Here is a 27,523-nt window from a genome sequence, read left to right as displayed (position 1 = left end):
GATAGCACACAACCTTTTATTCAGGAGGAGAGAGGGGCAAATAGTGGTGGCAAAATGGTAGCTGCAGGATTGATGGTTGAGTCTTTGAGCTTAGTGAGAAGAAACTGGGTGTCCTTCTCCTTTAAAGTGAATGTACAGTAAAGGGACAGGACAGAAAAGGAAAGCCAGTCTGTGTGAAGAGGGCAAGTACTGTATTGACAGCGGGAGCACAAGGCTCCTCATGCTTTTCTGATGACACGTTTCAACCCAGATCAAGCTCTTTAGGAGCGAGCTGCCTCATGTGTCATAGCCCTCAAATCCTTGGCCTCTGCACTGAGACTACCAATGAGAATGCCAGCTATGATGGTGGGTTTATTTTCACCAGACTGAATGGACTTCCCTCTCATTCCACAGAGAGCATGAGACAGCTGTAAGTTAGCAACAGCTTTTCCTTGGAGAGGGGCCCGAGGCATAAGATTTAAACCACTTAATCTCTCTCTGTGCCCATGTCCCAGGATCTATGTTCTGTCCAGACCAAAATAGCGAACAAGGAACCATGGGCAAGTTCACCTAATGGTAACTGCCCATACCCCATACGGTGCTGCTGGAGGAGAGGTAACGGGAAAGGGGGAAAAGTATGGGGGGGCGGGGGGGGGGGGGGGAGGGCTCCTGTTTAAAGCAAGGTGCTAGGAAGAGACCTAGGCTCCCGTTCCTCAAGTGCAAGACTGGGTAAGTCACGTGCTTCTAAATGTGCCCGCCAAAGCTGGGATTATAATAGTGAATGATCTCTCAAGGGAGCAATAAGTTTTAGGCTATTCATCTTTTCTGGGCTTTGATGTTGCCAGAAGAAAGGTACCATCTGCGCAGAAGTTCAGTTTGTTCTTCCCACTGCCAAAAGTCAATGGGAATATGGTTTTGCAGGTTTTACGTTTGTTCTTCAAAGGCTGTTACAGCCCCAGCCTGGAAAGGACTTTTCACATACTTGGTTTCTTTGGTTGGCTCTTGAAAGCAAGCTCTGCGTTGCCATTTCGGCGGGCAGCAAGGCGCTTCCCCTCTCTCCCTCTCTCCTCGGACGAGCCTGGCCTTGCTGCTGTGACCTCCACAGAGGTGGCCGCTCCCTGGTTTTCCTCTCCTAATACCCTGCCGCACCTCGCATCACCTCCCGCCTGTAACCTCCTGCTTTTCTCGGTGCCTGGCTGCTCGCTGCCTCCCAGCGCCGTTGGTTTGGCAGCCCTGGCTCCGTCCAGGCTCTCTCAGGCAGCTCCTTCTTCCGCCACAAGGCCCGTCCCCCTCCTCCTCCTCCTCCTCCTCCTCCTCCTCCTCCTCCTCCTGCCCCGGGCTGGCCCAGGGGGGCCCGGCAGACGCGGGCGGGAGGAGCGAAGGGAGCCGGGGCCGCTGCGGCTCCGCGCCGCCGCCCAGCAAAAGCGCTAATCCCCAGCGAACGCACGGAGCCAGCTCCGACAGCGAAGCGCCCGGGGTTCTTCGGCGACCGGGAGCCACCCCCGGGGCCGCTCGCCCTGCCCGGGGGCCGGGGCCGGGATGGCCGCGGCCGCGGCTCCCTCTAGCGCCGGGCCGGGGGCTCAGAGCCTCGCCAGAGCCGGGCCCGCTCCCCGGGCAGCTCCTCTGAGCGGGGAGAGCCCTGCTGGGTTCCCCCACTGTTTTCTCCAGGCGGTAATTCTGGGGGAAAAAAAGAGAGTCCACCCCGAAACGAGAAAACAAGCTAAGGGGGAAAGGAAGACCTTCCCTTCTTGCGTGAAGAATCATTTGTTCGCTTTCCCCTGCTTCTCAGCAGAGAGGCTATTTTTCCCAAAACAGGATGTTGGGCCAGGGAGAGGTAATATAAACAGATGCATTCTTTGAAAGCTCGCTGTGCATTTTTGCGGAGCACAGGCTCTGCACTGAGATGCGGAGACCCATGAGGTGTGGGAACAAGGGCCCGCAGCAGCAGGAGCAAAAACCCTTCCTCTGAGAAAAGTGAGTCAGCCCAGAGCCTCCCTTGACTTCAGCGCTATTTTGGGGAGAAGCAGAGGGCACAAAGATGAGACTGAGAGGTGAAGAAAACCTTTAAACAAAGCTGATATTGGCCTGTCGCTACAAAAACTTTGAAACAATATTATAGACAGCCTTGCTTCCTTTTAAAAGTGTACAGTATTAGTTAATTTGCACCAGCAGTGGCCTTCGCTGATGGGAACCAACGCGAAGAAAAGATCCCATCTTTACTCGCCTCCCCTCAGGTTGGCTCCAGCACCTGAAAGCCAGTGACTCCCGGGGTTATTAAGCAGTTTCACCTGGACCCATCACTACATCCGGACCCACGTTGAATCCTTTTCCTGTTGCTGCAAGCTCCTGTCTTTTATCAGGCGTGGGCTTTTCACGAAGTATGCCCTCAGCAGCAGGGGCAGGGAGAGAGCAGAGCCAGGGAGGCTGTGGCTGGCCTTTCTGCCAGCTCCGTTATGGAAATCCAGCTGCTTAATACCCACACCAGGAGCAGCTTTCCTGCCCTCCCCTTGTACAGGGTTCTGCTCCTTAGACCTCACTACACATCTCACATCTTTTCTGGTTTCTCTGCTCTGGTCTCCAAACTTCTTTCAAACTTTATAGAAGCAAAACGCTTCCATCTCTTGTGTCTAAAAAACCTGTGGTGCTCCAGAAGGCCACAGCTATACACATATGCAGAAACCTAGCACGTGCTAACGGCGTAACTGCAGTGCTTCGGTGGGAACTTGCCATTGCTGCATGTGCCAGCTCGGTTTTGCTCCACTTGGTTGTTTCAGCTTGCGGTTCCTTTTAGGGTAGGCACCTCCACGCAGGCTCCATTGGCCCTGAGCAAATAACAACAGCCATGTAGTCAGTCTCCAAGCCTGAAGGCCCAACAGCTGATGCGGTGCTTCTCTGAGAATGAGCTACTGAGTCCCAGTGCAAGCTTCAGGGCTTGTCCACACCATTTCCCTGCCAGGTCTCCTCTTGAGCAATGCAAACAGGAACGATGAGTAAGGCAGCAACACCTTTTGACTCATTGGACTAAAGCAAACCGTTTTTGGAGGGACAGGCTGGAGAAAACAACGGATACTTGGGTTTGGCTTGGCTTACTATTTTTTCTACAAGGCTGTTCAATCTAAACTGGAATGACTGGCATGCACTGAAGGGGAAAGAAGAAGTAAAAGCTAGCTACACCCAGGCATCAAGCACTGCAATCTAGGCCTCAGCAAGAGGCTCCTGCAGTTTAACCTGCACTTGTCCACCTCTTGCGCAGTTTCCTCTGCATACGAAGCATTTTTTTGGTTGTTTTCAATTGCAGCATCTACTACTCACTTGAATGTTAAGACTGTGAGGTAAACACAATATTATTATCATTACTATTAGTCATTACTACTTGATGCTAAATGTTGACTGTAAGAGGAGTCTTCAAGGATATGACGTGACACTGCTGGCTTCACAGTACATCAGGGCTGGCCAAAACCCAAAGGGATATTTTGCGGAAGGTGGGGATTACCTGTCCTGTTTCAAATTACTTTTCCCAGCTCACTATCTGGCAGGAAAATGAAGAGGTTTTCCCCATGGAAAATTTCCCCAGGGAAATTCTCAATGCCTCTGTTTTGTTTCCGGAGGAATATAACCTAGTGCAAAGTCCCTGCGTGGTTGAGAGCGCAACATTCAGCTGCCTTCCAGTGGTGCCTGGGCTCCTTTCTGAGCCTGGGACTGACACAGGAGGGTGGAGGTGGAGGCCAAAGTGCCTGGGACACGCTGGGCAGGGGCACCTCAGCTGGATTTTAAGCGGTCTTGCCTCTGGGATCGGTGGGAGGCAGAGTAGCACAATTCCTGCCTGCAGAGACTGTGCGTAAATACGGCAAACAGCGCAGGCGTTTGGGTTTGCGAAGTCTGGCTCCACCGCAGCTATTGTGATCCCCGTTAATCAGGAATTCTGCAAAACCATACCAATTCTCATAAAAGTTTTGCAGAGTAGATAAATACTACACTCCAGCCTTTGCGGTGAGGGGAAAAGGAAAGCTTTAAGCAATTAGGCCGGGCCACACAGCGATTCGGCAGCAAGCCGGGCTCCCAGCTGTGGGGGCTCCCAAGGCAGCCATGCCTCTGCGTCCTCCTCTGCCGCCTGCGACAGCACCAGCACGGCCGCCACAGCCCCGGCAGCAGCAGCGAGGGGGGCCGAGGAGGGGGCACTGCGGGACCACAAACGTTTTTCAAGTTCCTCATGTTAGCAAGGAATAGCAGCTTTCTTAAAAGATGCTGACCTGCGGCTAAATGCGTTTTCCCTGGATTGCTCCAATAAGCTTTGCTATCTATTTTGCCCTTTTCTATCTATTTTGCAGAGAAGTTAGAAGCTCTTAACTTTGGTCAGAGCTGTTCTTGGCCAAGGTTTTGCCGACGCCTCCATTCCCTTTCCCGTGGTGAGAACAGAGAAATGGTTTGGGTCTCATCTTGCCTTCCTTGCAGGAGCTGGCTCCCATGGTGCTCTACCTACCAAAGACAAAAATGCTTTAGGCTCCTTTGGGGTGACCTGTATATGCCCATGAGGGACCAGAGTAAGTTTAAGAGCCCCCTTCTCCCAGGCAAAAAGAATACATTCTCTTTTCTTTCTGAGAAGCAAAAAGCTTTTTTCCTTTGACTCAAAAGATACTGCTTTGGAAATTCAGCGCTGACCACATCTTCCATCTCCTTCTCCCAGTTTTGGAGTGATAAGACATGCGCGATGCTGCTTGACACTGTGATATTTATAAGACAAAGTAGAGGTCAAATTTGCTGAACGTTTTCCAAATTCCAGTGAGGTTTATCACAAAGAGCCCCATGCACGGACCCAAGTGGCGTGACTGACAAGGGCTGGATTGTGGAGTCACTAGAAAGCTCAGTTTCCAGCCAACACTGATGGGCCAAATCACATTCTTGGGGGCAAAACCTGCTGGAAAGCTACAATTATGTAAAGACTCCAGGGAGTTTTCACAGCAGTTTCTGACAAGAAACCCCATTGTGAGGAGCTGGGCTTTCATGCTTCAAGGAGCAACACTGTCCTCTATTAGCACCGTCCTTGCCTGTGTGTGGTGAGAAACAGTCCAGAGCTCAGCCCCCCATGGGGCAGGCAGGAGGCTGCTGCCCTCCCTCCCCTGCACCCTGACATCTCCCCTGGATCCCTCCAATCTCCTTGGAAGAGAGGTGCTGCCAGGCTCTCCTTGCCAGCTTTCTGTCCCAAGAAGTGCAGGAAGAAAGGTTTTTCCCACAGCAAGTGCTGACAGGACTAGCGCAAACTTGTCCAAGGGAGATTTGGCAGAAATGCCCACCAGCTAACTACGACTGAGAAACTGGCTCCGTTTCCCCTGCCCCGCTCAGACTCCAGGGCTGCTGCTGAAACCGAGTGTCTCTGCTCACGTCGGAGGACTGACACTGCAAAGACTTCTTTGCACCCTGATGCGCTCACCTGCCAGCGCATTTCAGTCTCCCGGCCCAAAGCCAAAGGGGACGGATTTGGCATTACTAAGCCTCAGCTATTTCAACAGAGACAGGCCGGGACTCGCCCTAATACTCAGAGCAGAAACTAGACCTGGAGCAGGAACAAGGCTGACACCTGCACGGTGGGCTCAGGAAGGCTACAAGCACCGCATATTGCAGGAGAAAATGCGACCATATTCTTGCAAATGGCTAAAAGATGGGACCCATCCATCTGCTTAGCTATCTTACTGCTACAGGATCACAAACACAAAGCCACCTTACAGCCGTGCCATTTCTGCAGGTGGTCGTTATGCAACTAAACAGGTAAGACTAGGAAGTAGTCTTTGTCCGAAAAGGACATAAATGGTCTCCTGAAGGACTAAAAAGTCATTCATATTTAGGCAGTTACCTGAAAAGTCTGTGGTTTTAAGGAAAAGATAAGGGGAGATGACTCCATGTTGCTAAAACTTTCCATGGTACTTTGTTTTGCCTTCTAAAATCTTAAGAGCAGGAAAGAAAGTTCAAGGATTAAGACACTTGGCTAAATTGTAATCAGTGCTTTTTCACAACCTTCCTGTGTGACATTGGGAATACCACTTACCCACTTCCTGTATCCATTCCCAATGTAGGAAATGGGGGTAACAGCATTTCCTTACCTCCACTGTGGATCAAAAGGATAAAGATATTAATCATTTTCCAAGATGCTCAGACAACATGGTTAGTGAAGAAATAACCTAGACAGATTGACCTTGGGAAATACACCAAATATGGCCTACGGTTTGTTCAAATACAAACAAATGGAGAAAGTGAAGATGCGAAAGGCTTACAGCTCTTCAGCGAGGCCACTTCTTCTAGCACATCTCGCCAGCATGATCTTGGGAACCTTCTTTCCTGCACCCAAACTGGAGATTGGTCACGAGTTCAAAACTGGGAGACGCAATTGGCCTTTGCTACCTGACAACGCTCCCGTGAGCCCTGAGGTTATCTAAAGTCTTCCATATCATCCTGGTCTGGTAAACTGGAAAACTGCAGGAATACTTTCCCTCATGGCACAGTAACTAAATATTACTCGGCTCATTAGCAGCATTACTGTGCCGCGAAGAATTTGTTTCACTCAGCTCATTACTTGCACTCAACCTGGAGAGAGGTTTGCTGAAGGATCAAACCTGTGTCTCAGATCAGCTCCTGCACATCAGATACAGGTGTAGGCAGCGTGCTTACACTCTGCCAGGTTCCTGAGGCGGAGTGGCAATTTGGAAGTGCACAGAAAAAAACCCCCAAAATGCTAACAATACAAATCACAAATCTGAAGCGGCATTTGATTTTGAAGCACGGTCTCAGGTTTTGCAGATGAGCCAAAGCCATAAAGAGAGCGAGCCGTTTCTGTAACAACTTCTGTTGGGTGCTCTGTATCATCCTAGTGTTTAGACCATTATTCTTAACCCTGAGCAGCATCACCTCCATGTATTCCTGCTATTCTCTACTTTTCACAGCACCGATTCCCTTGTGGTGTAGCAGATCTCTTTGCCGACAGCTTTCTTCGCCCATCAGATCCAAAGAAGGGAACGGAAGGATGGCAAAAGTTTGCATAAAGCACACTCCTACCACGCCTGCATTCTTCCTTTACATACTCAGAAAAGGAAATCCACATGTTTATATTCAAAATCCACATTCAAATATACCACTGGTCAAATGTTACCATCTTATGGTGTCTGAAACGCCAAATATGTATATGCAGAAAACCTCCCCCTTCCCCATCCCCTGTTGGCCCCAGGACAACCTTCCGCCTCACCTTCAGGCTCTTCTAGTATGACAGAGTCAGACGTCGGTGCTGGCACACAACCGTTATGGTGTGCTGGTGCTTCCACTATACACACCTATTTTCTAAAGCTTACAACTGAGCTCTGAAGTTCCCCTCATGCTGCAGCTTGGCACACAATGCCATTTCTGGGGAAACTGAAGAAAATGCATGACAGTTTTTCAGCTGTGAGGCATCAGCAACTGAGTTATGCTGGTTGAGACTTAACTTTCGACCTTCAAAATAAGATCCCTTCCATCCATTTCTAACATTTTGAAGGGGATTTTTTCACTCCCCAACGGCCGTTTCTCATGGAGCTGCCTTCCAGCACCCTCCCCACCATACCTGTGGGCACCAAAGCAGAGCCTGACTTTGCAAACACTCCCTTGGGACAGATCCCAAAGTGGTTCTGGTGATTCCAACACCACTAGACAGGCACTTCCAAGGCTTGGTAACACCTTCCTTGTTTTTCCCACAGAGTCTGTGTACGGAGGTCTGTATTTAACAACGCCCAGTTCTTTTCTTTGGTCTTGGCTCATGCAAGCAGATTGATCAACAGTGTTTTATATGTTTGCTGAACTCCTTGCAATAAAGGCCGATTCCTTAAAAATAAAACAGAAGGAATGCTGTGGTATTGTATTACAGTATTCTAGCGCTCAAAAATGCTGCTGTGTTGTTCTGGGCTATGGTCTAACGCCACAGATGTTCCCTTTCTTAAAATGGAGGGAAGATCAGAGTACCATTACCCTTAACTGGGAATTACAGACCTTTATTTTTCAAGAGGATGTAGAGTTTTATTCTTTGGTGGATGATATTTTTTCATTTGGCAAGAGGACCCAAGTTGGCATGCAGTGTGGTTTCCTTTGTTAGTCAAAAAATCTACCTTTACATTAAGTATGTTTATTACATCAAGTATTGAAAGGAGAAAGAACTCAATGGATGGAATCCACAGATCTGTTCTCCAGTGTTTAAAATTTGTGGGTTTGGTTGTGTCTTTATGATACTATGTACCATTCCATATTACAACATACAAACAATTCATCAAAGGTCCAATGATAAAGAAACGCAAAGAAATCTGAATGCTTCAAATAACACCATCAGTTTCACATACCTTCAGTTCTGCCGAGCTACTTCTCTACATGTAAGTAGGGAACAGTTTAGATACTCAGACTTAGCCTTGCATCATCAGCACCATTTACGTGGAAGTAAATTAAACAAGAACAAAAACTTCACCGTTTGTCACTGTCACTTGAGACTTATTTTAAAATTTATTTTTTCCACAACGCTGCATTTTAACAATGGTTGTTTCTCTCTTTAGTGTGAAAGCACTGTTGTTTCACTTACATTACAACATCACTCTGGACTACTGGAGCTTTTACGCCTGGCCATCAAATACCACGTCCAGTAAAATGCAGTGTATGGGGACCAAGCTGTTTCTCTCCTGGATAAAACTTCTTTCTACTTAGCAGCCACAAAGCACATGAGACAATGTACTTCAGGGTACTTGCTGCACACCTCGACGGAGCGAAATAACTCTGCATTCACTCTCCCACCTCCCGACAGTTTGTGACATAGAATAACCCAGGAACAACCTGCCCCAGTCGCGCTGCTGAAGCGTGACTTTCGGATGATGAACTGCCATACCCAACCCTGTTCTGCTTGGTGCAACCCACAGCTGCTGCACCCAGGCAAGAAAACTAGCGTAAGCAAGTGGACTATGGCGCTAGGAAGAAATGTACGTACAAGTTTTATTTTTAAACATCGCTGGACTGAAAAATAAAGAGTCATATGGCTTATTTATATTTCAGGAGATGGTAGTGAATAAGTTAAAGAATATTTCACCTCAAAACATATGTTGCTTTCATTTATAGCTAAGCTAATGTACACATATGTTTTCTTATTTTCATAAATGTCAAGCATCCACCTTTTTCCCCCCACAAAGATTTACAAGTACATGCATGGCACTTCCTACAAAGCTACCGTGGGCTAAAGGCTTACAAACAATGATGTTTTTTTGGAATAAGAAATATTCATCAGACCAAAATATAATCATTTAAATCAATTTCTTCCTGAGCAACTTAGAATTTGGAATGTGCTGAAAAGTTTCAATAAATAAGTCAAAGATTAACCAGCTTAAAATGTACCTTTCAACAATTAAGTAAAATATATTTCATGACAGACAAATAGACTGTAGGACCAGGACCCCCAGATGCTATGTGCCAGATAAATTTATGAAGTACCATTCTAGGAGGAGAGGCCAGGTTGGTTGTTACGAAAAATACAACAACATTAAAACCTAGCGAGTAAATCATTAAACAGGTTTTGTATTTAGGTTATAAGTAGTGATGGCTGAAGATACCATTCAACAAACAGATAAAAACAGACTTTATGGTAAGCGGCAGTGAACTTGCAGGAAGGGCGAAAGTGTTAAGTGACTGATTATTCTGTTAGAACATTGGCAAAAAGGATTCAAACAGAATTTCAGAAAGGTGAGAATATTAATTTTCTTTCCAAAATATAACAGCTCCACAGTGTGTAAACTAATCATTACTCTTTCAATGTAATTTCATAGAAACCACTTAAAATATACAATGCAGCAGACCCATATTTTAGCTAATACGTTAGTTGTTATCTGTGCCATTTTCAGCTTTCTTTAACGTGCTCCCCCACGGTAGTGCATCACTACCACCAACCTGGAATGTTAATAATGAGAACAGAATCTTCTACACAATATTTCCTGTAAGTTATCATCTTGTCTTAACATGATTACGCATACTTCGTTTTCATTCTCTGCATGTAGGTACAGTAAAGATTGACTGGTGATGAAGATGGGCCGTAACGTTTATTGGCTCTCAGCAAGCTCACGGAAGGGGAAACCCTCGGAAAGCACATTAGAGCTTAGCCTGGGTTTATATGCCTCGTCCATCACAAAATAACTTTTGCTTGTTATTGCAAACCGAAGTGTGACCTTGCAGATGGCAGACACGCTGCGGAGGCAGCTGCAGAACAGGAGGCAAAAACCGCCTGGTAGATGTTTGAGGAAAGACACGAGTTAGACAGAGGTGCATCGCCCCTGAAGTGTTACTGGGACTCAACTTGGCAAGGAGCTGCAGCTCCTCAGCCCTGCTTCTTTCCTGTGCTCTAGGACAGGTGTTTATTGCTATTATCCTCTACCAGTCCAGCTTTCTCTGGCAACAACAGTGCACAAGAGGCCAAGGCCTCATCAGGACCCACAGATCCCCCCTGTTCTGCTATGGAGCAGGTGGCCAAACAGCTCTGCCCATTGCTGCCTGCAGGTCTGTCACTTCTGCACCACCAGCCCTGGCAGCCAGGCTGCCGAGTAGCCAGCAAGCTCGCACATCACAGGGAACCCCGGGGACACCCACCTTAAAAACAATGGCATGTCACATATTGGAGCTATTCCCCTTTCCCTTCCCAGCCTCCACCCATCCCCTTTCTAGCCTTTGCTGATCGTACTTGTTGTGATTAACAAGGGCAACTTTCGCAGTGACTCTCTTAACAACATATCAGTGAATCGGCTTTGGTTTCACAGAGCATACCTTCTTTTCTTTGTTTTATCATTCTGAAATATTTAAACTAGAGAAGTTGTATACGTCCATATTGTAAAATTTACTTCTAGCCATGCCCCACCCAACATGGTGGGGCAGCTGTGTTCAGCTTCAGATGTGAACAACTAAATTCTGCGATCACAGAAATACCAGTCACGCCTAACAGGAGTTCCAGATCATCTAAGTTTTTTAATGAGTGACTTTTTCTGTATCTCTTTGGATTTGTGACCCATAAGAAGAATAAAAATCTACAAATACCCTTCCTGAAGATAAAAAAACTGCATGCTGCACCTGTTCATTCAGAGTCTAAAAGAAATGTACTCCACTGCAGAAACAAAATTCTACCGTTTAGGCACCCCTGCCTTGCACTTTTTGACTGTTGTTGCCATTCACTGACCTGGTAACTTTTTCCACTCTATGAACTAGAAGGGTTTACCAAAAACATCTGGTTCCCGTAACTTGCCTTCTGTCCACTAATATTAATATGCCAGAAGAGCAGCTTCGCTCCTCCTGCACAGGGTAATTCAGAAGCCGTTATCTGGGCCCTTGCTGAGCCTGTTATCCTTGGATGTGCACAGACACAACAACAGCTCTGACTGCACCACTGGGACACCAGGGTGCTCAGGGCAGAAAGAGGCACTCTTCCCAAATGGCTCACTGCCCATAGTTCACATTGCCGGTAGTTAATGCCGCAGTGTTACACAATAAAGACTCATTTCTGAAGAAAGAGATGAGAGGCTGTAAAATTTACTTTTCAAGACCGCCTAATCTATTCTTTTACATTTTGCAGGTTCCCAGAGGACTGCTGTGTAGTTATTTTGTGATAGACAGTAGATACTTCTCTCCTGAACTATGCTATAGCAAGGATGCTATAGAGCCAACACCGTATAATGAATCAAACCTGCAAAACCAGGTATCTCCCGATGGCCCCAGCTTGTGGGAGTGGTCTCTTTCATTGCATTTCAAATGCTGCTGCACATTAACTCAGTTCCTTAAGGAATTACTTTTAATAATAATTAAAAAAATCTTAAGAAAGCTGGAAGGGTCACCAGAAGAGAAAGGATAGCTCTTCCATCCATCACCTTTTATAGATATCCTCTAGCCACTTTTCATCATCTTCTTCCTCATCGTCTATCGGTTCCTCTGTTTCCAGGGGAGAAGGAATGAAGAACTCGGGTCTGGGACGTGGTTTCCTGACATGAGACTTCAGTCCAAACTTGCGCTTTAGCAGGTGGAACTGTTCTTTGACATAGTAATAAAACTCATATTCGTATCTCATGCGTTGGTAGAGAATCTGTATTGCTTCTGGAGAGGGGACGGTCTTTTTCACTGTCACAGTCAGATTGCCAAGTTTCCTATGTTCTGCAAAAAAAACCAAACAAACAAGCAACATGGTGGGTGCTGATTAATGAGACCAGACCTAAAATGTTGTTTTGTTTTGTTTTGTTTTTTTTCAAAAAGATTAAGGCATGGCCCTACTGTATCACTGACACAAAGGAGCTCCATCTGTCTCCTTAATAATGGATTTACTTTTAACAAGAGATGAAAAAATATAGATGTTTGAAGTTAGACTTGCATGTTTAAATATGGCTAGTTCATATATGGCATTTGCCATTGTGTGCAGTCACCGAGGATCTTAACTGGCAATGGTTATCTGAAAATGCAAATTAGGTCATACCAGTTATGAGCATAAACTACACGTAGAGAAACGCATAATCCTGCCTAGCTTTGGAAATTTTGCCTGATGCATGTGAAGTACAGATCCAGCACACAGCTGAGCTGAACTAACCAATTATTTCCTATGTGGCAAACTACATCATGTCTCAGTTGTGCTTTATTATTGTTCAAATCTGAACAGGTATTTATCAGCCTGCATCCACCTCAGGCTAGCACCGAAGCATTGTTGGCATCACCACATGATGCCTCAAGACCAAATGTGCCTGTTGACTTTCTTGTCCTATTATACCTGTTAATCAAACTAGACTCATCTTCCTGTCATGCCCTCAGGCTGGAAGATTTCAGTATGTTTTTCTTCACATGACAACTTTTGCTTTGGCAAACTGAAATAAAACACCTTTTTTGCTGATAAAGAATTAGAGTTACTAACAAAAATATTGAATGGCCTCTTTGCCTCCTCTGTCAATAGATTATTCTACCATTGGAGATTAATGTATTTGAACGTGGTGTAAAACAATTTCTCAAAGCAATCATTTTGCTGTTTTCTCCCAGATGGCAGAAAACAACAGGCTGCCAAAGCATCCTAAGTATTTTCTTTTCCTCCACGACACAAATGTAACCGAAAGTCAACTGTGAAGAAGAGAACAGAAAGAGCTGGACGTACTGACCTGTAGCATCACTGTACCCCCTCTAACAACTGCAACTTTCTTTAGGAGAAGTGGAGATGAATGTTATACTGATGAAGTACAAGCTTCTATAATTATGATTTCTGAAAGCTCAGCGCTCCAATCCAGTAAGCCTCATGCATTACTGAGAGAACGTGATGCCCTTTGAAATGACTGTAATAGCCTCAGAATTTACCTGGGTATTAGATGAATATACTCCAGGAAGGACGTTGTACTCCATCTGTCCTTGGGTGAGAAGGCAACTGCTGCCTTATGATTACTGAGCACTTCAAGACATTCCTCTTTCTGATGCATAGTTGGTAGCTCCCGCCAGCTTTGCAGTCTGGTTTTCTTTACAAACTCAGCAGCAAATATACACTACTAAACACTGAATTTATTAAGCTTAAGCCTTTATACTGCTTGCCAACTCCATTTTTATTTTACATAGGTTATTTCTGTCACAGAAAACTCCATTTACCTCGCTGGAAAAAGCTCTTTACTTATACGGTCCCTCCAGGACTCTAAGCGGGAAAAGCCACTTCTTACAGCTCCAGCTCCCTTTGGTGGCTGCTCCTCCCAGCAGAGAGAGGCACTTGTGTTCAGTCCAGGAGCGCTGCCAAGGATGACAAGGTGAGAAGCACTAGACTGTTTTCTTGGAAGGGGGGCGGGCAGTGTGGGGCAGGACCAGCCAAAGGGGAATTTACTGGTGGTGTGCCAGGCAGGGAGCAGCCGCCGGCACCCCCATCTGTGAAAGCAGCCAGGTGCTGTATGCCACCCTCGTGGCGGGCAGCGAGAAAGCAGCAAAATACACTCCTGAATTTGCAGTAGTCATGGCACAGGGGATTCCTGGATGTGTGCAATCCTTGGCTCTATGCACACATCTACGTCTATAGATGTATACATACCTACAGATAGAAACACCCACGCTCTGGAAGGCTACAGGAGCAATGTAGATTTTCCAGCTCCCGTTGGTTCGCCTCGCAGTATAATCATCAGTAACTGTGGTGCATAAATGGCTGTGAGGTGCCGGCTGTCAGATGGCAGGAGTTGCGGCTGTGCCTGGCTGCAGGCTCAGCCTTTTGATAAAACAAGCGAACTTTGCTTTCTTTTTGCACTTGGATTTTATTTAGACTGGTTTCTCATCTTAAATACTCTTAAAAGGCTCTTTAATACAAATATGAATGAAATCGCAGAGCTGCCCCTTGAAGTCACCTTAACCACCTCTCCTCATCATAGAAGCAAAATGGAAAAATTAGGTATGTCTGGCTCAAAGCCAAAATAACAATCTGCGTATGCTACATAAACCCAGCTGTCCCACCAAAGGTCCCCCATTTTACGACCTTTGAGACAGCTAACCATATGGAGGGCAACAAACTACACCATTTACTTTTTAGGGTTATTTTTTTTAAAACTGTGTTTGCTCTGGCATTCTTTTCAACTACTAAAAAGAACGTACTATACAGTAACCCAACCTCCCAGTGCAGCCTGCTCATGCCTTGAATTAAGACTAAATTGATATGCAGATATGGATGAAGAAAATTAAATTCTTGTGGGTTACCAGGTGATGACTATTTACTATTACTTTCCTCTGCCTTCCTCTCCCTTCCCTTCCCTTCCTCTCCTCTCCTTCTCAGAAATCGGCATTACTCACTGCAGCAATCCAAACCATAGGGAAAAGTGACTTCTATACTTTGTGGCTCAAAAAACCTTGTATTGCCATATTTAGACAAAATGATCCTAAAGGCATTCTCCACCTCCAAAGAGAGTTTCGGAGTGACGCTTTCTCTAGCGAGCACCCTGTCGTTTCGGCGGGTGCAACGCAGAGGCTTGCTCCCCAGCACTGGTCCGCTGCTCCTGGACGAAGCCGCAGGGAGCCCAGCGCCCTCGGGGATCCGTCGGGGAGAGGTGAGCCAGGCTGGGGCCAGTGCAGGCAAGCGTAACCACGGGCTGGCGCGGCTAACGCTCGCGGTGGGAAACACCCCACGCCGAGCTCTGCTGCTCCACGGCTGTGCGAACACGATGGCCGCCACAGATACAGCAAATTCATTTCCTGGAACTACACAGGGAGGCCCCGCGTTTCAATCGCACGCAGCTGAGCTGCAGCACAAACCTACTTCTCCACAGTTTTAAAAGGAAATAAACGTATGTCACTGCGGTTAGATGTGACGTACGAATCGGCGAGGGCCTCTGCTTGATATGCCACTCAAACAATCGCTGCGGTGCTAACACACAGCTCTGATGGCTATGCTAGAAATGATCTCCCCCCCCGAATATCTAACTGCGGCTCAGCAGAAAATTTGCTGGCACAATTGATCTGCTTTTCAAACTTGAAATTTTTAGCTGGGCTCTGGAAGGATATCTGGGAAAGGATGGTTTTGGGAGAACAGATGAGATGCCGGTGTGTTTGGCTGGCATGCCATCCTTCTGATGGCCGCAGCGCTGCTACTGCTCAGGAGCGTGCTGGGCCCGGGGCAGGTCCCAGACAGGAGGAACGATGGTGCACCATGGCCGTAGCGCACAACCGAGTGCCTTGTGTTGGCTCATGTTTCTAAAGGAAAGCAGGGATGGTGGAGAAAACCTAACAGAGTCATCAACCGGGAGAAAGTGTATTAAAAACCAAAGTTGATGAAAAATCAAGTGGTAATTTGTCCCATAGCATCTACTCGCTTTGTCTGTCTGAAATACTATGAATCCCAATTATTAACCTCCTTACTGCTAGTTTACTCTTTTCTCAGTTAGTCACATTGACAAAATCAAGTGTAAGTTTTAACAACATATGGATAAAGATTAGGCACTCGTGTGCATACTGAGGACAGTTATGCCAGGCTCACTAGCAACGCTTGGCTTTGTTTTAGCATTTCTGTCCTGAATTATTGTGCTGCTTTGATGACATGGAACAATTCCTAACTCCAGGGGATTAGGAGTACTCTAGGCCACTGGCACACAGCAAAGTCCTGTCTCCTAAAGGTCAGATACAGATCCCTCTGAAAGAACAGCTCTCCAGGGGTCATGGAAATGGCCAGACCTCCAGAGACCTGCAATCCTAGGCAAATCAGACATACTATTTATCAAACAGGGATCTTGGAAGTAAATACACCAGACTGTAATTAGCACGGACACTGCAAAACGATGGCTGCTACTGACAGAGACTGAGCTAGGTGAGACAGTTACAGCAATGCTCTTTTTTCTTTCTTACCACTACAACGAATAAGGAAACCAGAAGGAAGAATAATGTCGCCGTTAACCAAATATAATTTCATTATTAACATTAACATTTGCCAATGATGCCAAGTTACGTGGTGAGCTCGACATGCCGGAGGGAAGGGAGGCCATCCAGAGGGACCTTGACAGGCTGGAGAGGTGGGCCTGTGCAAACCTCATGAAGTTTAACAGGGCCAAGTGCAAGGTCCTGCACCTGGCTCAGGGCAACCCCAAGTGCAAATACAGGCTGGGCAATGAGTGGATTGAGAGCAGTCCTGAGGAGAAGGACTTGCGGCTGCTGGTGGATGAGAAGATGAACATGGCCCGGCAATGTGCGCTTGCAGCCCAGAAAGCCAATTGCATCCTGGGCTGCATCAAAAGCTGTGTGGCCAGCAGGTCGAGGGAGGTGATTCTCCCCCTCTGCTCTGCCCTCGTGAGACCCCACCTGGAGTGCTGCATCCAGCTCTGGAGCCCCCAGCACAAGAAAGACATGGAGCTGTTGGGGCGAGTCCAGAGGAGGGCTACCAAGACAGTCAGAGGGTTGGAACACCTTTCCTACGAGGACAGGCTGAGAGAGATGGGCTTGTTCAGCCTGGCAAAGAGAAGGCTCCAGGGAGACCTTATAGGGGCCTGCAGGAAGGCTGGGGAGGGACTTTTAACAGGGGCCTGCAGCGATAGGATGAAGGGTAATGGTTGGAAGCTGGGAGAGGGCAGGTTTAGACTACCCCCTGAGGGTGGTAAGACAGTGGAGCAGCTTGCCTAGGGAAGTTGTAGATTCTCCACCCCTCGCAGTGTTCAAGACCTGGTTGGATGGAGCTTTGAGCAACCTGGTCTAGCAGGAGGTGTCCCTGCCATGGCAGGGGGGTTGGAACTAGGTGATCTTTGAGGTCCCCAAACCATTCTATGATTCTATGATTAACATCGACAAAATGCAGGCAGCTCAGAGAATGATAACCTGGCAAAGAAAAATAATGGAGGGATGCCAAAACAGAGATTAGCCAGGAACAGCTCACAGAGGTAATCTGAAATACACGTAATCAAACAACTACTAATGCTCAAGGATGTAAACGCCAAGGAGGCATGGCTCAAAATCAGAACAAGGAAGAAAAAAAGAATAACTAGTGATAAATGTAAGAAGTATCTTGGGCCCATAAGGCTTAAAATAACAAAAGAATAATTTTCCTACAGTACGCAAGTAACATATATTGGGAATATATTGCAGTCAACACTGCACTGGTCTGGCTGTCAAATGGACAATGTAACAATGATATGTGTCCAACAGTGCTCTGAAATACTACTTAAGCTATTAAAGGCATTATATCACTATAATGAAACACTTGCCTTACAACACACTCAGCAATGCAAATATATAACTTTCTCCATACTTCGTAAACAGCTACCATTCTTTGAGGTCTCTTCTCCAGCCAGGAAGTATTTATCATGAAACCACCAACTCTCTTCTTGGAAACTTCACAGTCTTATGCCTTGCTGCTACCAGTTCAGAGCTGGGGATCCAACAACGTGGATTTCCAGCTGCATGGGACACCCTCCTGTACCACCCACTGCCTCTGCTGCTGCCCCAGCCTGGAAGTGTGTTGTATGTCACATGATCAGGTAACAAATCTCAACAGGATCTTCTAAGAGACTCCTTTATCGGTGTATTTTAATGTTGCATTCCCAGCTAAAGTAAGTTAACACAGAAGGAAAAAAAAAAAGCTACAAATTAACCCATATTGGTAGAGCGAAAAGGCAGATTCTTATGAGAATGTGGTCAGGTACTTTTACTGCTGTTAAGCAACTTCTAGGTTGAACTAGACAGAGTTGGAGATGCCAAAACCAAAGTCATCTGCAGAGGAAATGCCAGGATTCTCTAGTTCAAGTTGTCGAAAGAATTGCTATGGTTGCAGTTCACATGCAATTTCTAATGTATCTTTTATAGCTGTCTAAGTATTGAATGGATCCAGTCAAATCTGGATCCGACAAAACCACAATTTAAAAGTAGGTTCTTACAGATTGCTTGTGAACAGTGTTGCATAGCAAGTTACGCAGATACTAACATTATTACTTTTTTGCAGAGAGAAGAGAAAGTTGCAGAGATCAAGACAAATTTCATCAGAGCTCACGAGCAGGAAAAGCTTCACCACAGGTATGTTATGCAGAAAATCTGCAGAGATACAGCCAGGGACTTGAGAACCTAGAGCAGGCACCTCCTCTCTGTGCTTTGAGTCACAATGGGCTGCTATCCGTGACTTTTGTCCACAAAAAGGAAGCGATGGAAGAGACATGCTGTGCAAGCTTAAAATGTCTAAGAGGGATGGAGCAAGGTGGAGGTGTCTTTATTTCAATATATAGTACTGAGGAGTGCAACACTAGCATATAGCATCCAATTTTGTAACCACATCCTAAATCAAGGTATGAAAACAGCCTCAGAATAAATACTGGGGTTGGAAGGGACACTTTAGAAACACATGATAAATTCATTCTAGTCAGCTTACCAAAAAAAAGAAGATTGAGAGGTGACTTGTTTACAGCATCTGTGTATTTTCACGGTGAGAAAACTATGGATAGTGAAGGGCTGGAAGCAGAAACCAGAGAAATACGGACTGGAAGTAAGGCACAGCTTTTTAAAGTGGTGAAGGTGATTAATCACTAGAACAAAACAAAAAGAGTTGATTTGCTATCACTTGATATTTTTACATCAACGCTGGATAACTTAACCGACTCTAGTTACTCATCTCTGTGCAGAAGCAGGAGAAACTGCGTGGCCTGTAGCACACAGGAAGCCAAGCTGAACAACCCCACAGTCCGTTTAAATCTTTTATAGATGCAAGTTCCAAACGTCTTGCACACGTCAGCTTCCAAGTCAGGAGCACCACTTGCAAAAGCCTTTTTGTCAGTGCCTTGAGATACCTCAGTGTGAGTGTCATTTTTGGAAGATGTCTGAACACCTAATTTGCTACCTTTTCCAGTCACTGGCTGCTCAAACCTAGTGGTCATCACCCTGCAATATCAGACCTGGCAGGAATGTGAAGTAACACTACATTTTTTAAAAAAAGTTTGAGAACACGGCCTTAAAAAAACATTAATTCTAAGTGCTGCCTCTTCCTGTCTTCCTAGAGCATACAGGTAACAGCTTACTGCTTTATGTAAGAATAACTACTGAAATGAGAAATGAAAGCAAAAATACTAACTAGGACTAAAGTAATGGCCAATAATAAAATTTATGCACTGCCAAGGTAAAGCCACTACTGATGGGGTACACAGGACTGGAAGATGTACATTACAGTATGAAAGCTGCTATTAAAATGGATAAAGAAAAAAAAAAGCTATCAGTTCTCTTCTGCCTTGTGAGAAAGTTGCCAGTTCTAAGATTTTGTCCCAACTATGTCTGCACACAGAAAACTGAAAGCCCTGAAATTGCTTTATTTCTTATTATTGCAAGTTACAGGCGGTCAAGAGAAAATTCTCTCTTTTTGCCCTTAGGTTCTTTTGTGTATAATGAGCGACTGAAGGCAGCCAGGGGCTGAGGCACTGGTGAAGAAGGAAGAATGCTACCAGAGCAGAAACAACACACTGTTCCTTTCAAGTTCACCCCCTCCTGGCCCACAGCCCGACTGCCTTGGCCAGCTGCCAGGGTATCGGGACAAAGGCTTCCTCCTCTGGCCAAAACCGAGGAAAAGGGTCTGTTGTTTAACACAGGCAGACTTGTTTCAGCAAGAGAAAAAACTAAAAAGGAGGGGAATTATATTAACTGGAAGCCCTGGGAGAGGAGAGTAATCTCCTAGTGTGGCTAATGCAATTCTCACCCCATGCTTTTTCTGGAGAGGGAACGTCTTGATACTCTACCGTTCAGGCTAGAAGGCAAAGTATAATGTCCCAACAGGGCTAAGCACTAAGGCTGCCACAGTCTTCACGTCCCCTGAGGTTACTATGAACCAGAAACAAGAACGCATCTTTCCTCCTTCCAGGAATCCCCAGGTGACCCACTGCTCCCCTTCATGCCTGCACTAACAAGCTCACGTGAAGGGCGAGCATTCTCACTCATAAAAAGACAGAAATTTCTATGTACCTAGCAGACCTTGAAGAGTCTGATAGACAGATAAGCGAAACATTTAGCTACCTGAGGACTTCACAGTGACTGAGGCTCCTGCTGGATTTCCAGAAAGTCATTAAATCCAAGTCAAGGTGAATTCACACCTGGGCTTTTTGCTGTCTCTGTAACAGAGCCTGCACGGGGGAACTTGGGACACTTGGGGTTCGCTGCAAGTTGAGAGGTCGTACCCCTCCCTGGAACCTCTGAGGCAGATGCTGTTGCAGAGGTTACACAGAGACACAGTGGCTCTTCATGCCAACCTCGGCACTTCTTTAGCAGCACAGGCACAGGTGAGGGATGAGGACTTGAAAAAGGTAGAAGAAAACGTCTCTGTCTGGCGTGACCCTTTGATTCTGAGCACCGAAGCGCTTGGGTGAGGTGAGCTACCTCAGAGGCTGTATCACAGGATGTACTGTCTTGGTGAGCTGTGGCAGGAGACTTCCCCTAGCAATTATTTATATGTCTGAGAGTTCTAGGAAGCAAGCCCCAATTCAAGGAGAAGTGTGGTTTTAATCGGCTTGGATTAATATAAATGAACATAGGACATTTTTAGGTGCTTAGATGCTGTTCAAACACCACTGAGATTTATACATGTATGTACTTGCTCTGTATTCCAGGCAGTAGATTCTCCTTCTGAAGGAGAGGTGAAATGGTATTTCTGGCACATACTAACGAGGCCAAGATCTTTGCAGATGAAGGCCTCCCTATGCACCCTGGGCATCTGCACCAGCCAGTAGCAAGGACAGCCTCCCCCATAATACCTCTTACTTGTCTTCAGTGACTTATGTGATTGACTCCAGCACACCTTGACCATTCTTACTTGTGCTTCAGCACCAAGAGCAATCCGTTAAGGAAACAGTTTGCTCAACGATCCTTTTTAATTCAAGTTGCATTTAGCACTACTGTGCTGACAAGGAAGAGATACATGGGCTTCTCCCTACAGCAGGTTAAAGGAATTAGCTGAGTAATGTGAAAACACCCATGAATCAGAACGGGAGATTTACAGGGTATGAAAAGCCACTGCTCTTGCACTTAGTCCTGCAAATTGTCTTACGTCTGCAGTGTTTCAATCAGTAGTTTCATTCCAGTGTTAAGAGAGACTGGCTAATATCAAAGTTGCCAGATTGACTGCACTGTTTTGATTTAATGACAATACTAGCCCTGACATAATGAGTACCGTGCTTCAAGGTTATACTGCACAAAACTTTCCCTTGTGCTCAAGAAAACAGGAGATAAAATGACCTGCTGTCTTTTTCCATTTTTCTACTTTTCAGTATTTATGGGCACACGTAAACATTAACACCTCTGAATGAGGACAAAACAGGACAGAAACCAGGAAGGACGTGACAGCAATTAGGAAGAGCTCTTCAAGAAAAATCAATTTTGGGGGGGGGGAGCGAGGTTACTAAAAAGAACACTAAACCTGCAACAAACCAGACTTTGGTTGAAGAACATTGCAATTTTCTACATTGTGATCGTCAGGAGTAGCAAAATAAAGGCCCCCAACATTGTTCACAAGACATACAATGTTAAGAGTTGCATCAAGATAAAGAGAGAAATCCTTTTGTGGTGAGTTGACCCCAGCCAGCGGCCCAGCACCCATGTGGCTGCTGGCTCACTTCCTCTGCTCCACAACGGGATGAGGGAGAGAAAAGGAAGAACGAAAACGAGAAAACTCACGGGCAGAGACAATGACAGTTTCACACATGGGGAAAAAATAAAGTGATGCAAAGGAAATTCCTCACCACTTCCCACAGACAAACCAATGCCCAGCCAGTCTCTGAGCAATAGTCATCTTGGAAGCCAAAATCCCCATTCTTCCTCCTCCATCCCTGCTTTTCTTGCTAAGCATGACGTTATATGGTATGGACTATCCCTTTGACCAACTTGGGTCAGCTGTCCTGGCTGTCTCCCCTCCCAATCTCTTGCCCCTCCCCAGCCTACTGACTGAGGGGGCAGAGCAAGTAGCAGAGAAGGCCATGACGCTGTATGAGCTCTGCTCAGCAACAGCCAAAATACTGGTGTGTTGTCAGCTTCGTTTTAGCCACAAATCCAAAACCCAGCACTATATAGGCTGCTATAGAGAAAGTTAGCTCAAACCCATCCAGAGCCAGGACAGTAAATGGCTGCTGTCAGGCGTGGGCAAACCTGTCACACTCATCTCTAGGAAATTTAACACACACGAAATACAGACGTAATGCATATTACAGGCACAATGGATCAGATGAAAACTCCACTTAGTCACTATACAGAGTATTTGAATGGTGGCCAGTAGTGGATGCTTGGAGGAGGAGTGGCAGAGGCACAGACCGTGTCTTCCCCCAGTGCTGTCTCACAGCTTCTGGTGCTCAGCAGCCATGCACTCCTCGAGCCAGAAGCTGCATGGATGGCTATTAAATGAAATGACACAATGAACTTCTCCATGAATGCAGCTGTTTTGCAATCCTACCACAGTTTTGGTCATCAGCATGCTGTGTTGCAGGGCATTCCAAACTATAGTTATTTGTTGGTTTAAAAACACCAAACCGCAATTAAAACCACCCAACCCTTTATGTCTATTTTAAACTTTTAAAAACTGATTCTTCCTGAGAAATTGAGACTAATAATTTTGCATTCAATCTCTTTGCATGGTTCGTTTTTTCTTTCTAGCATATCGCACTTCAGTTGCCTCTTTTCCAAACTCAGAGGTCTATTTATCAGAATTCTTTTCCTATCAAAGCTGTTCCATGGCCCTGACCATCTCCCTTGCCCATGCTTTGTACCTTTTCTAATTCTGTAAGATCCTTTTTAAGATGGATTAGAGCTACAAATAATTAACAGAAAACACTGCAATTTTTGGTTAAAAAGCCATACAATGTAACTCATTTTAACTTACTTTCATATTTAATAATCAGAAGTAAATGATAACCTGCATGCCTTTACCACAAATTTGAACTGTTACTTGTCCCAAAGCACGGAGAGTACTTATTTTACTTTGACAAAAAAGGCAAATCAGGGCAAGAGATTTCTTCAACTTCACAGGCTAATTCTAAAAGCAACAGGGGAACCACTAAGTAAATTTAACTTATCTGGTGAAACAGAAAGTATCATTAAGAACCTAGAGTTAACATTTCAGTGCCCAATCTTAACAGATATTCCTCAAAACAATGAATCTGATTCTGAATCTATGAATCCCTATTCAATTTGCTAAGCTTACTAGAAGAATAAATGCCTAAATTTCACTCCTGCCCAACAATTCAAAGAAATTCTGAAACCATAAATGACTAGCTTTTAAAAATCTGCAGAGAGCATGGACCACTGAATATATTTTTTCTTTTTTTAAAACCAGAAAATTTTAATGAAGTTGTGTGGAAATCATGATGAAAAAGTTATCTGAGAGAATGGTACATCCAGGGTTTCCACAGTAACAAAAACAATGGAGAAAAAAAATAAATCAAGAGAGATTTGTAAAGCCCTGTCCGAAAGATAAAAAATTCATCTCTGGGAGGCTTGGCATATGTTTACGCAGAAGGGACACCTGCCGCGTTGGATGTGTACATGCACTTACACATGGCAACAGGGCACTAAGGCGTATGTTTTGACTTAGGCTCAGCACTCATTGGGAGACCAATGCATGCAATCAGGTTTTGTCTTAGTGCTGAATATACCAGTCCCAGAACCCAGTTCAGTGTCTAGATGGAGGCCAAGCACCCTGTGGGTGCCAGGAATATGAAATTGTGAAGTCGAGCTCTTTAAAAATGTACTTCTCACAGGCTACTCTGGTGTGGCTGGTGACTATGGTCATCAGTTTCTAAACAAACACGGTAACATGGGCACATCACGTTCAGCTGAAACTTCATCCATCTGCTTGCCACAGGGTTGACAGCATTTTTGGCACATTCCCAGAGCATTTAATTTTGTTAAGTACATTTATCGAAGAAACAAAAACCCCTAAACTGAGCAAACATAAAGAGTCCTTATAAATATAACTATGGGCTTTTGTTTTTGTTTTTATTTGGTCTGAATAACAGCGGGAAATGAAAAACCACAAGGCTGAAGGAAGTGAAGGGACTATTTATGTAGCATGGGAAAAATTAAACCGAGATTCAACACTTTTAAGTGGGTGACATCTGTTTATCAAAATATTTCTGTTGTATCTCTTTTGCCTTTCATTATCCAGTCTGTCTGCTAAGATTTAGAAGCAGGGATGTGGAGCTAGGTTCATCCTTTGATTTTAGTGGCAATCTGTGTTAAGTTCTGCCACTACTCTGAAATCAAAATGTTGGTCTGGCATTGCCAATTGCTAATAAAATGTACCAAAGTATCTTCCTCACAAAATTACTCACACCTGTGTATACAGTATGAAAAGATGTGTGGGACTCGGAGCTTCTCCCTTTCTGCACACGAGATGCAAAGTGTCTACGCACTAACTCTTTATTTCTGTTAAAACAAAACCTGTTGAACAAGCGGGATGTACACTGAGATGTGGTCTGGAAGGACAACAGAAGCAGCCTGTGAACTGAATAGCTGAATTAAGCAGGAACTCAAACCATTGATTTCTACAAGTACCTTCCAAAAACACGCACCAAGGAAAATAATTTTCAGCAATTTAAAGCAGAACCTTTGGCCAAGTGTCGAGTCTGCCCTTAAAAGAGGCTAAATAACGTGTTCTGCAACTGCACGAGACCCCATCCCATATTCCACCAGCAGCAGAAGGCAGTGCCAAGTAAATGCTGAATTTCAATATACAGACAAATATGCTTTGCAATTTCACTGCTCTTCTGTTAGTAAAAGTTCTAGATGAACTGCGCTGACATTTTTGTAAGCTGTTTGCGGAAGTCTAAGACGACAGACTGAAATTTCTTGCTATCAGCCACCTGCATTGGCATACCTGCACCAAACAGGCAAAGTTGTACAAGCTGCAATTTGTTATTTTCAGCTAATAAAAGTTTAAAACGGTTGACTATGAAAAGGGTTTGCAGTCCCACAGGATCTGTTCTCGGTAATCAGGATGTATAGGTATGTATATCAGTATGTGGGTATATATGTGTGTGTATATATATGCCTATCAGGGTAATTTCTTTCCTTCAAGGGCTTAGACACCAACAGCACTCATCTCACCTTTTTTGACCATGCTGACTAGAAAGAACAATCTGCCATTTGCAAACAAACCAAAATGATCTTAACAAGAGAAATCTGTTTCATTGTGCTTAAAAAGAATATATATCCTCAATGCTAAACATCTCACCTGGTCATTAAAGAAAATGAATTGGTTTAACACACAAAATCATGGGCTAAACTAAGTACCTAAAACCAGGAAAGACCATGACCTGGCATCCAGAATTCCCAGATTATATCCTGTCTCTAATGGCTTTTAATTGCCACCACAGGCACTCAAAATTTACCACTGAATTTGCCATTTATTGAACTACATTGAGAATGGGAATGGGTAGGATAAGAATCTAGAGGGGAAAAAAAACCCCACACCTGAAAGATCCACAAATCCTGAAATAACAACCCCAAGGAACACATGGAAAGCACTATTACCCGATACCTTTATGGTGAAACTAGACAAACACTAGTCCCTGTGAACCAGGATTCAGTGCAGAAAACCAGATTGAGGACTTCTCAAACACTGAAACATAAACTGTGGACAGTGCAAGACCAGAGACGCATCTCACATATGCTGCATCCAAAAGACCTTGGAGAGAACATGGAGGAAGCAACTGGTAAAATTACCTCTCTGCCAAATACCTCAGCAGGTATCTTTGACCATCATTCCCATACCATGCTTCACCATCTTCAAGATCCCTTCATATCTTTACTATCTAAACTCCTTCCCTGGGTTTCTTGTCTTCTGCAGTTCGTTCACTCTAAGCACTCTTCTAGCAGCTGCTTTGGTCACCATGCAGGAGTTTCTCGAGAGTTTACTAGAACAGATCTTCCTCTTCATTCATCTCCTTTGCTTTTGGCTAGGAAGTCCTGGGCTTCTGCTGTGTTTCTTTGCCTCACAGGGAACTAGGTCATAGACTTTGCTCCTAGAAGCACTGCAGGAAAAGAGGGTGCTAGAAAACCCCCAAACAAACCCCGCAAAAAAACCTCCAAACAATTCCACCAAAAGCTTAGCTTAAGTAGCACTCGATGCACAGATCTATCTGCTGGATAGACAAGGAAAGCACTAAGAAGGCATGATATAAACTTTGGGTTTGTACGCATACTTCATCCTTGTTCCTGCAAACACTATTGCGTGCCAACTCCATGACAATGTCCATCTCCACCCAACTGTATATCAGTACACAGCATAAGTGAGAAATATGCCTGCTGCTTAACTCCAGGCAGCTGCTCAGGGCATCAAACAAACCCCCAGAGAGATAAACAGCCATTTACCTTTCTTCACTGATCACACAGAGAGTTCAGTTTCCCTGGTACATAATTCAAGCACCTGACATTAAGTAATGTCACTACCTAGTGAAGTAAACCAAGTTTGTCAGCTGCCTGAAGACCCTTCAAAGGTCAGCCGCGGCTACTGGGAAACTGGCAGAGCACTTATAGGGACAATGGAGAGCGGAAGAAAACTTGAAAAATAAAAATAAGACTTCAATGCCCAGCAAAATATTTAGTGGTATTTAGGTTAAGACAGAGTTTTCTGTGAATATTTTCATTCAACATTTTAAATAAATTTGCTTTGGCTACGCTCTCATTCCTGTCATGTCCAATTTCCACTAGCTTTTAGGAGATGTATATTACATATCAGCCACACATTAAACCCACTCTCTCATTTTATCTAACAGAAAAAGCACGTTCTCGACCAAGCAGTAAACCTCCAAACTTGCTAACATCCTGAAACTGCAGCTCTGCAAAGTACCAGGGGCTCTGGCCTGACTGTGCATACACATGCTCCTTGCAATGCAGGCATGCACCAAACACTCTGCTGCAGCAACGTCAGCATGCTCCACGTCTTCCCTCCACACAGGCCCAACACAACCAGCCACTGGGCTCTCCCAGTAACCTGTGTTGCACTCCTTTCTGGCTAGAAACAAGCAAATGACAAAACAATCCACCCCCTCTCTCCTCTTTTCCGCTAGGTCCAACAGTGCTCTTTATCCACATCATTTTCCCCCTT

General features: G+C 45.1%; 1 protein-coding gene across 1 annotated transcript in view; it reads right to left on the bottom strand.

Annotated features, from left to right (window-relative positions):
- Window positions 1-6,015: 6,015 nt before the first annotated feature.
- The window catches only part of UST (uronyl 2-sulfotransferase), a 169,080-nt gene continuing 147,572 nt past the window's right edge, over window positions 6,016-27,523 (bottom strand). The window contains exons 8-9 of the mRNA XM_086461093.1: window positions 11,868-12,147; window positions 6,016-6,079 (exon numbers count right to left, since the gene is read on the bottom strand). Coding sequence (XP_086317219.1) covers window positions 6,016-6,079; window positions 11,868-12,147 — 344 coding nt within the window. The remainder of the gene's footprint in view (window positions 6,080-11,867; window positions 12,148-27,523) is intronic.

Source organism: Leptosomus discolor, chromosome 2 (genome assembly GCF_034619465.1).
Source record: "Leptosomus discolor isolate bLepDis1 chromosome 2, bLepDis1.hap2, whole genome shotgun sequence".
Taxonomy (NCBI): domain Eukaryota; kingdom Metazoa; phylum Chordata; class Aves; order Leptosomiformes; family Leptosomidae; genus Leptosomus; species Leptosomus discolor.
This window is presented reverse-complemented; position numbering and strand designations above follow the sequence as displayed.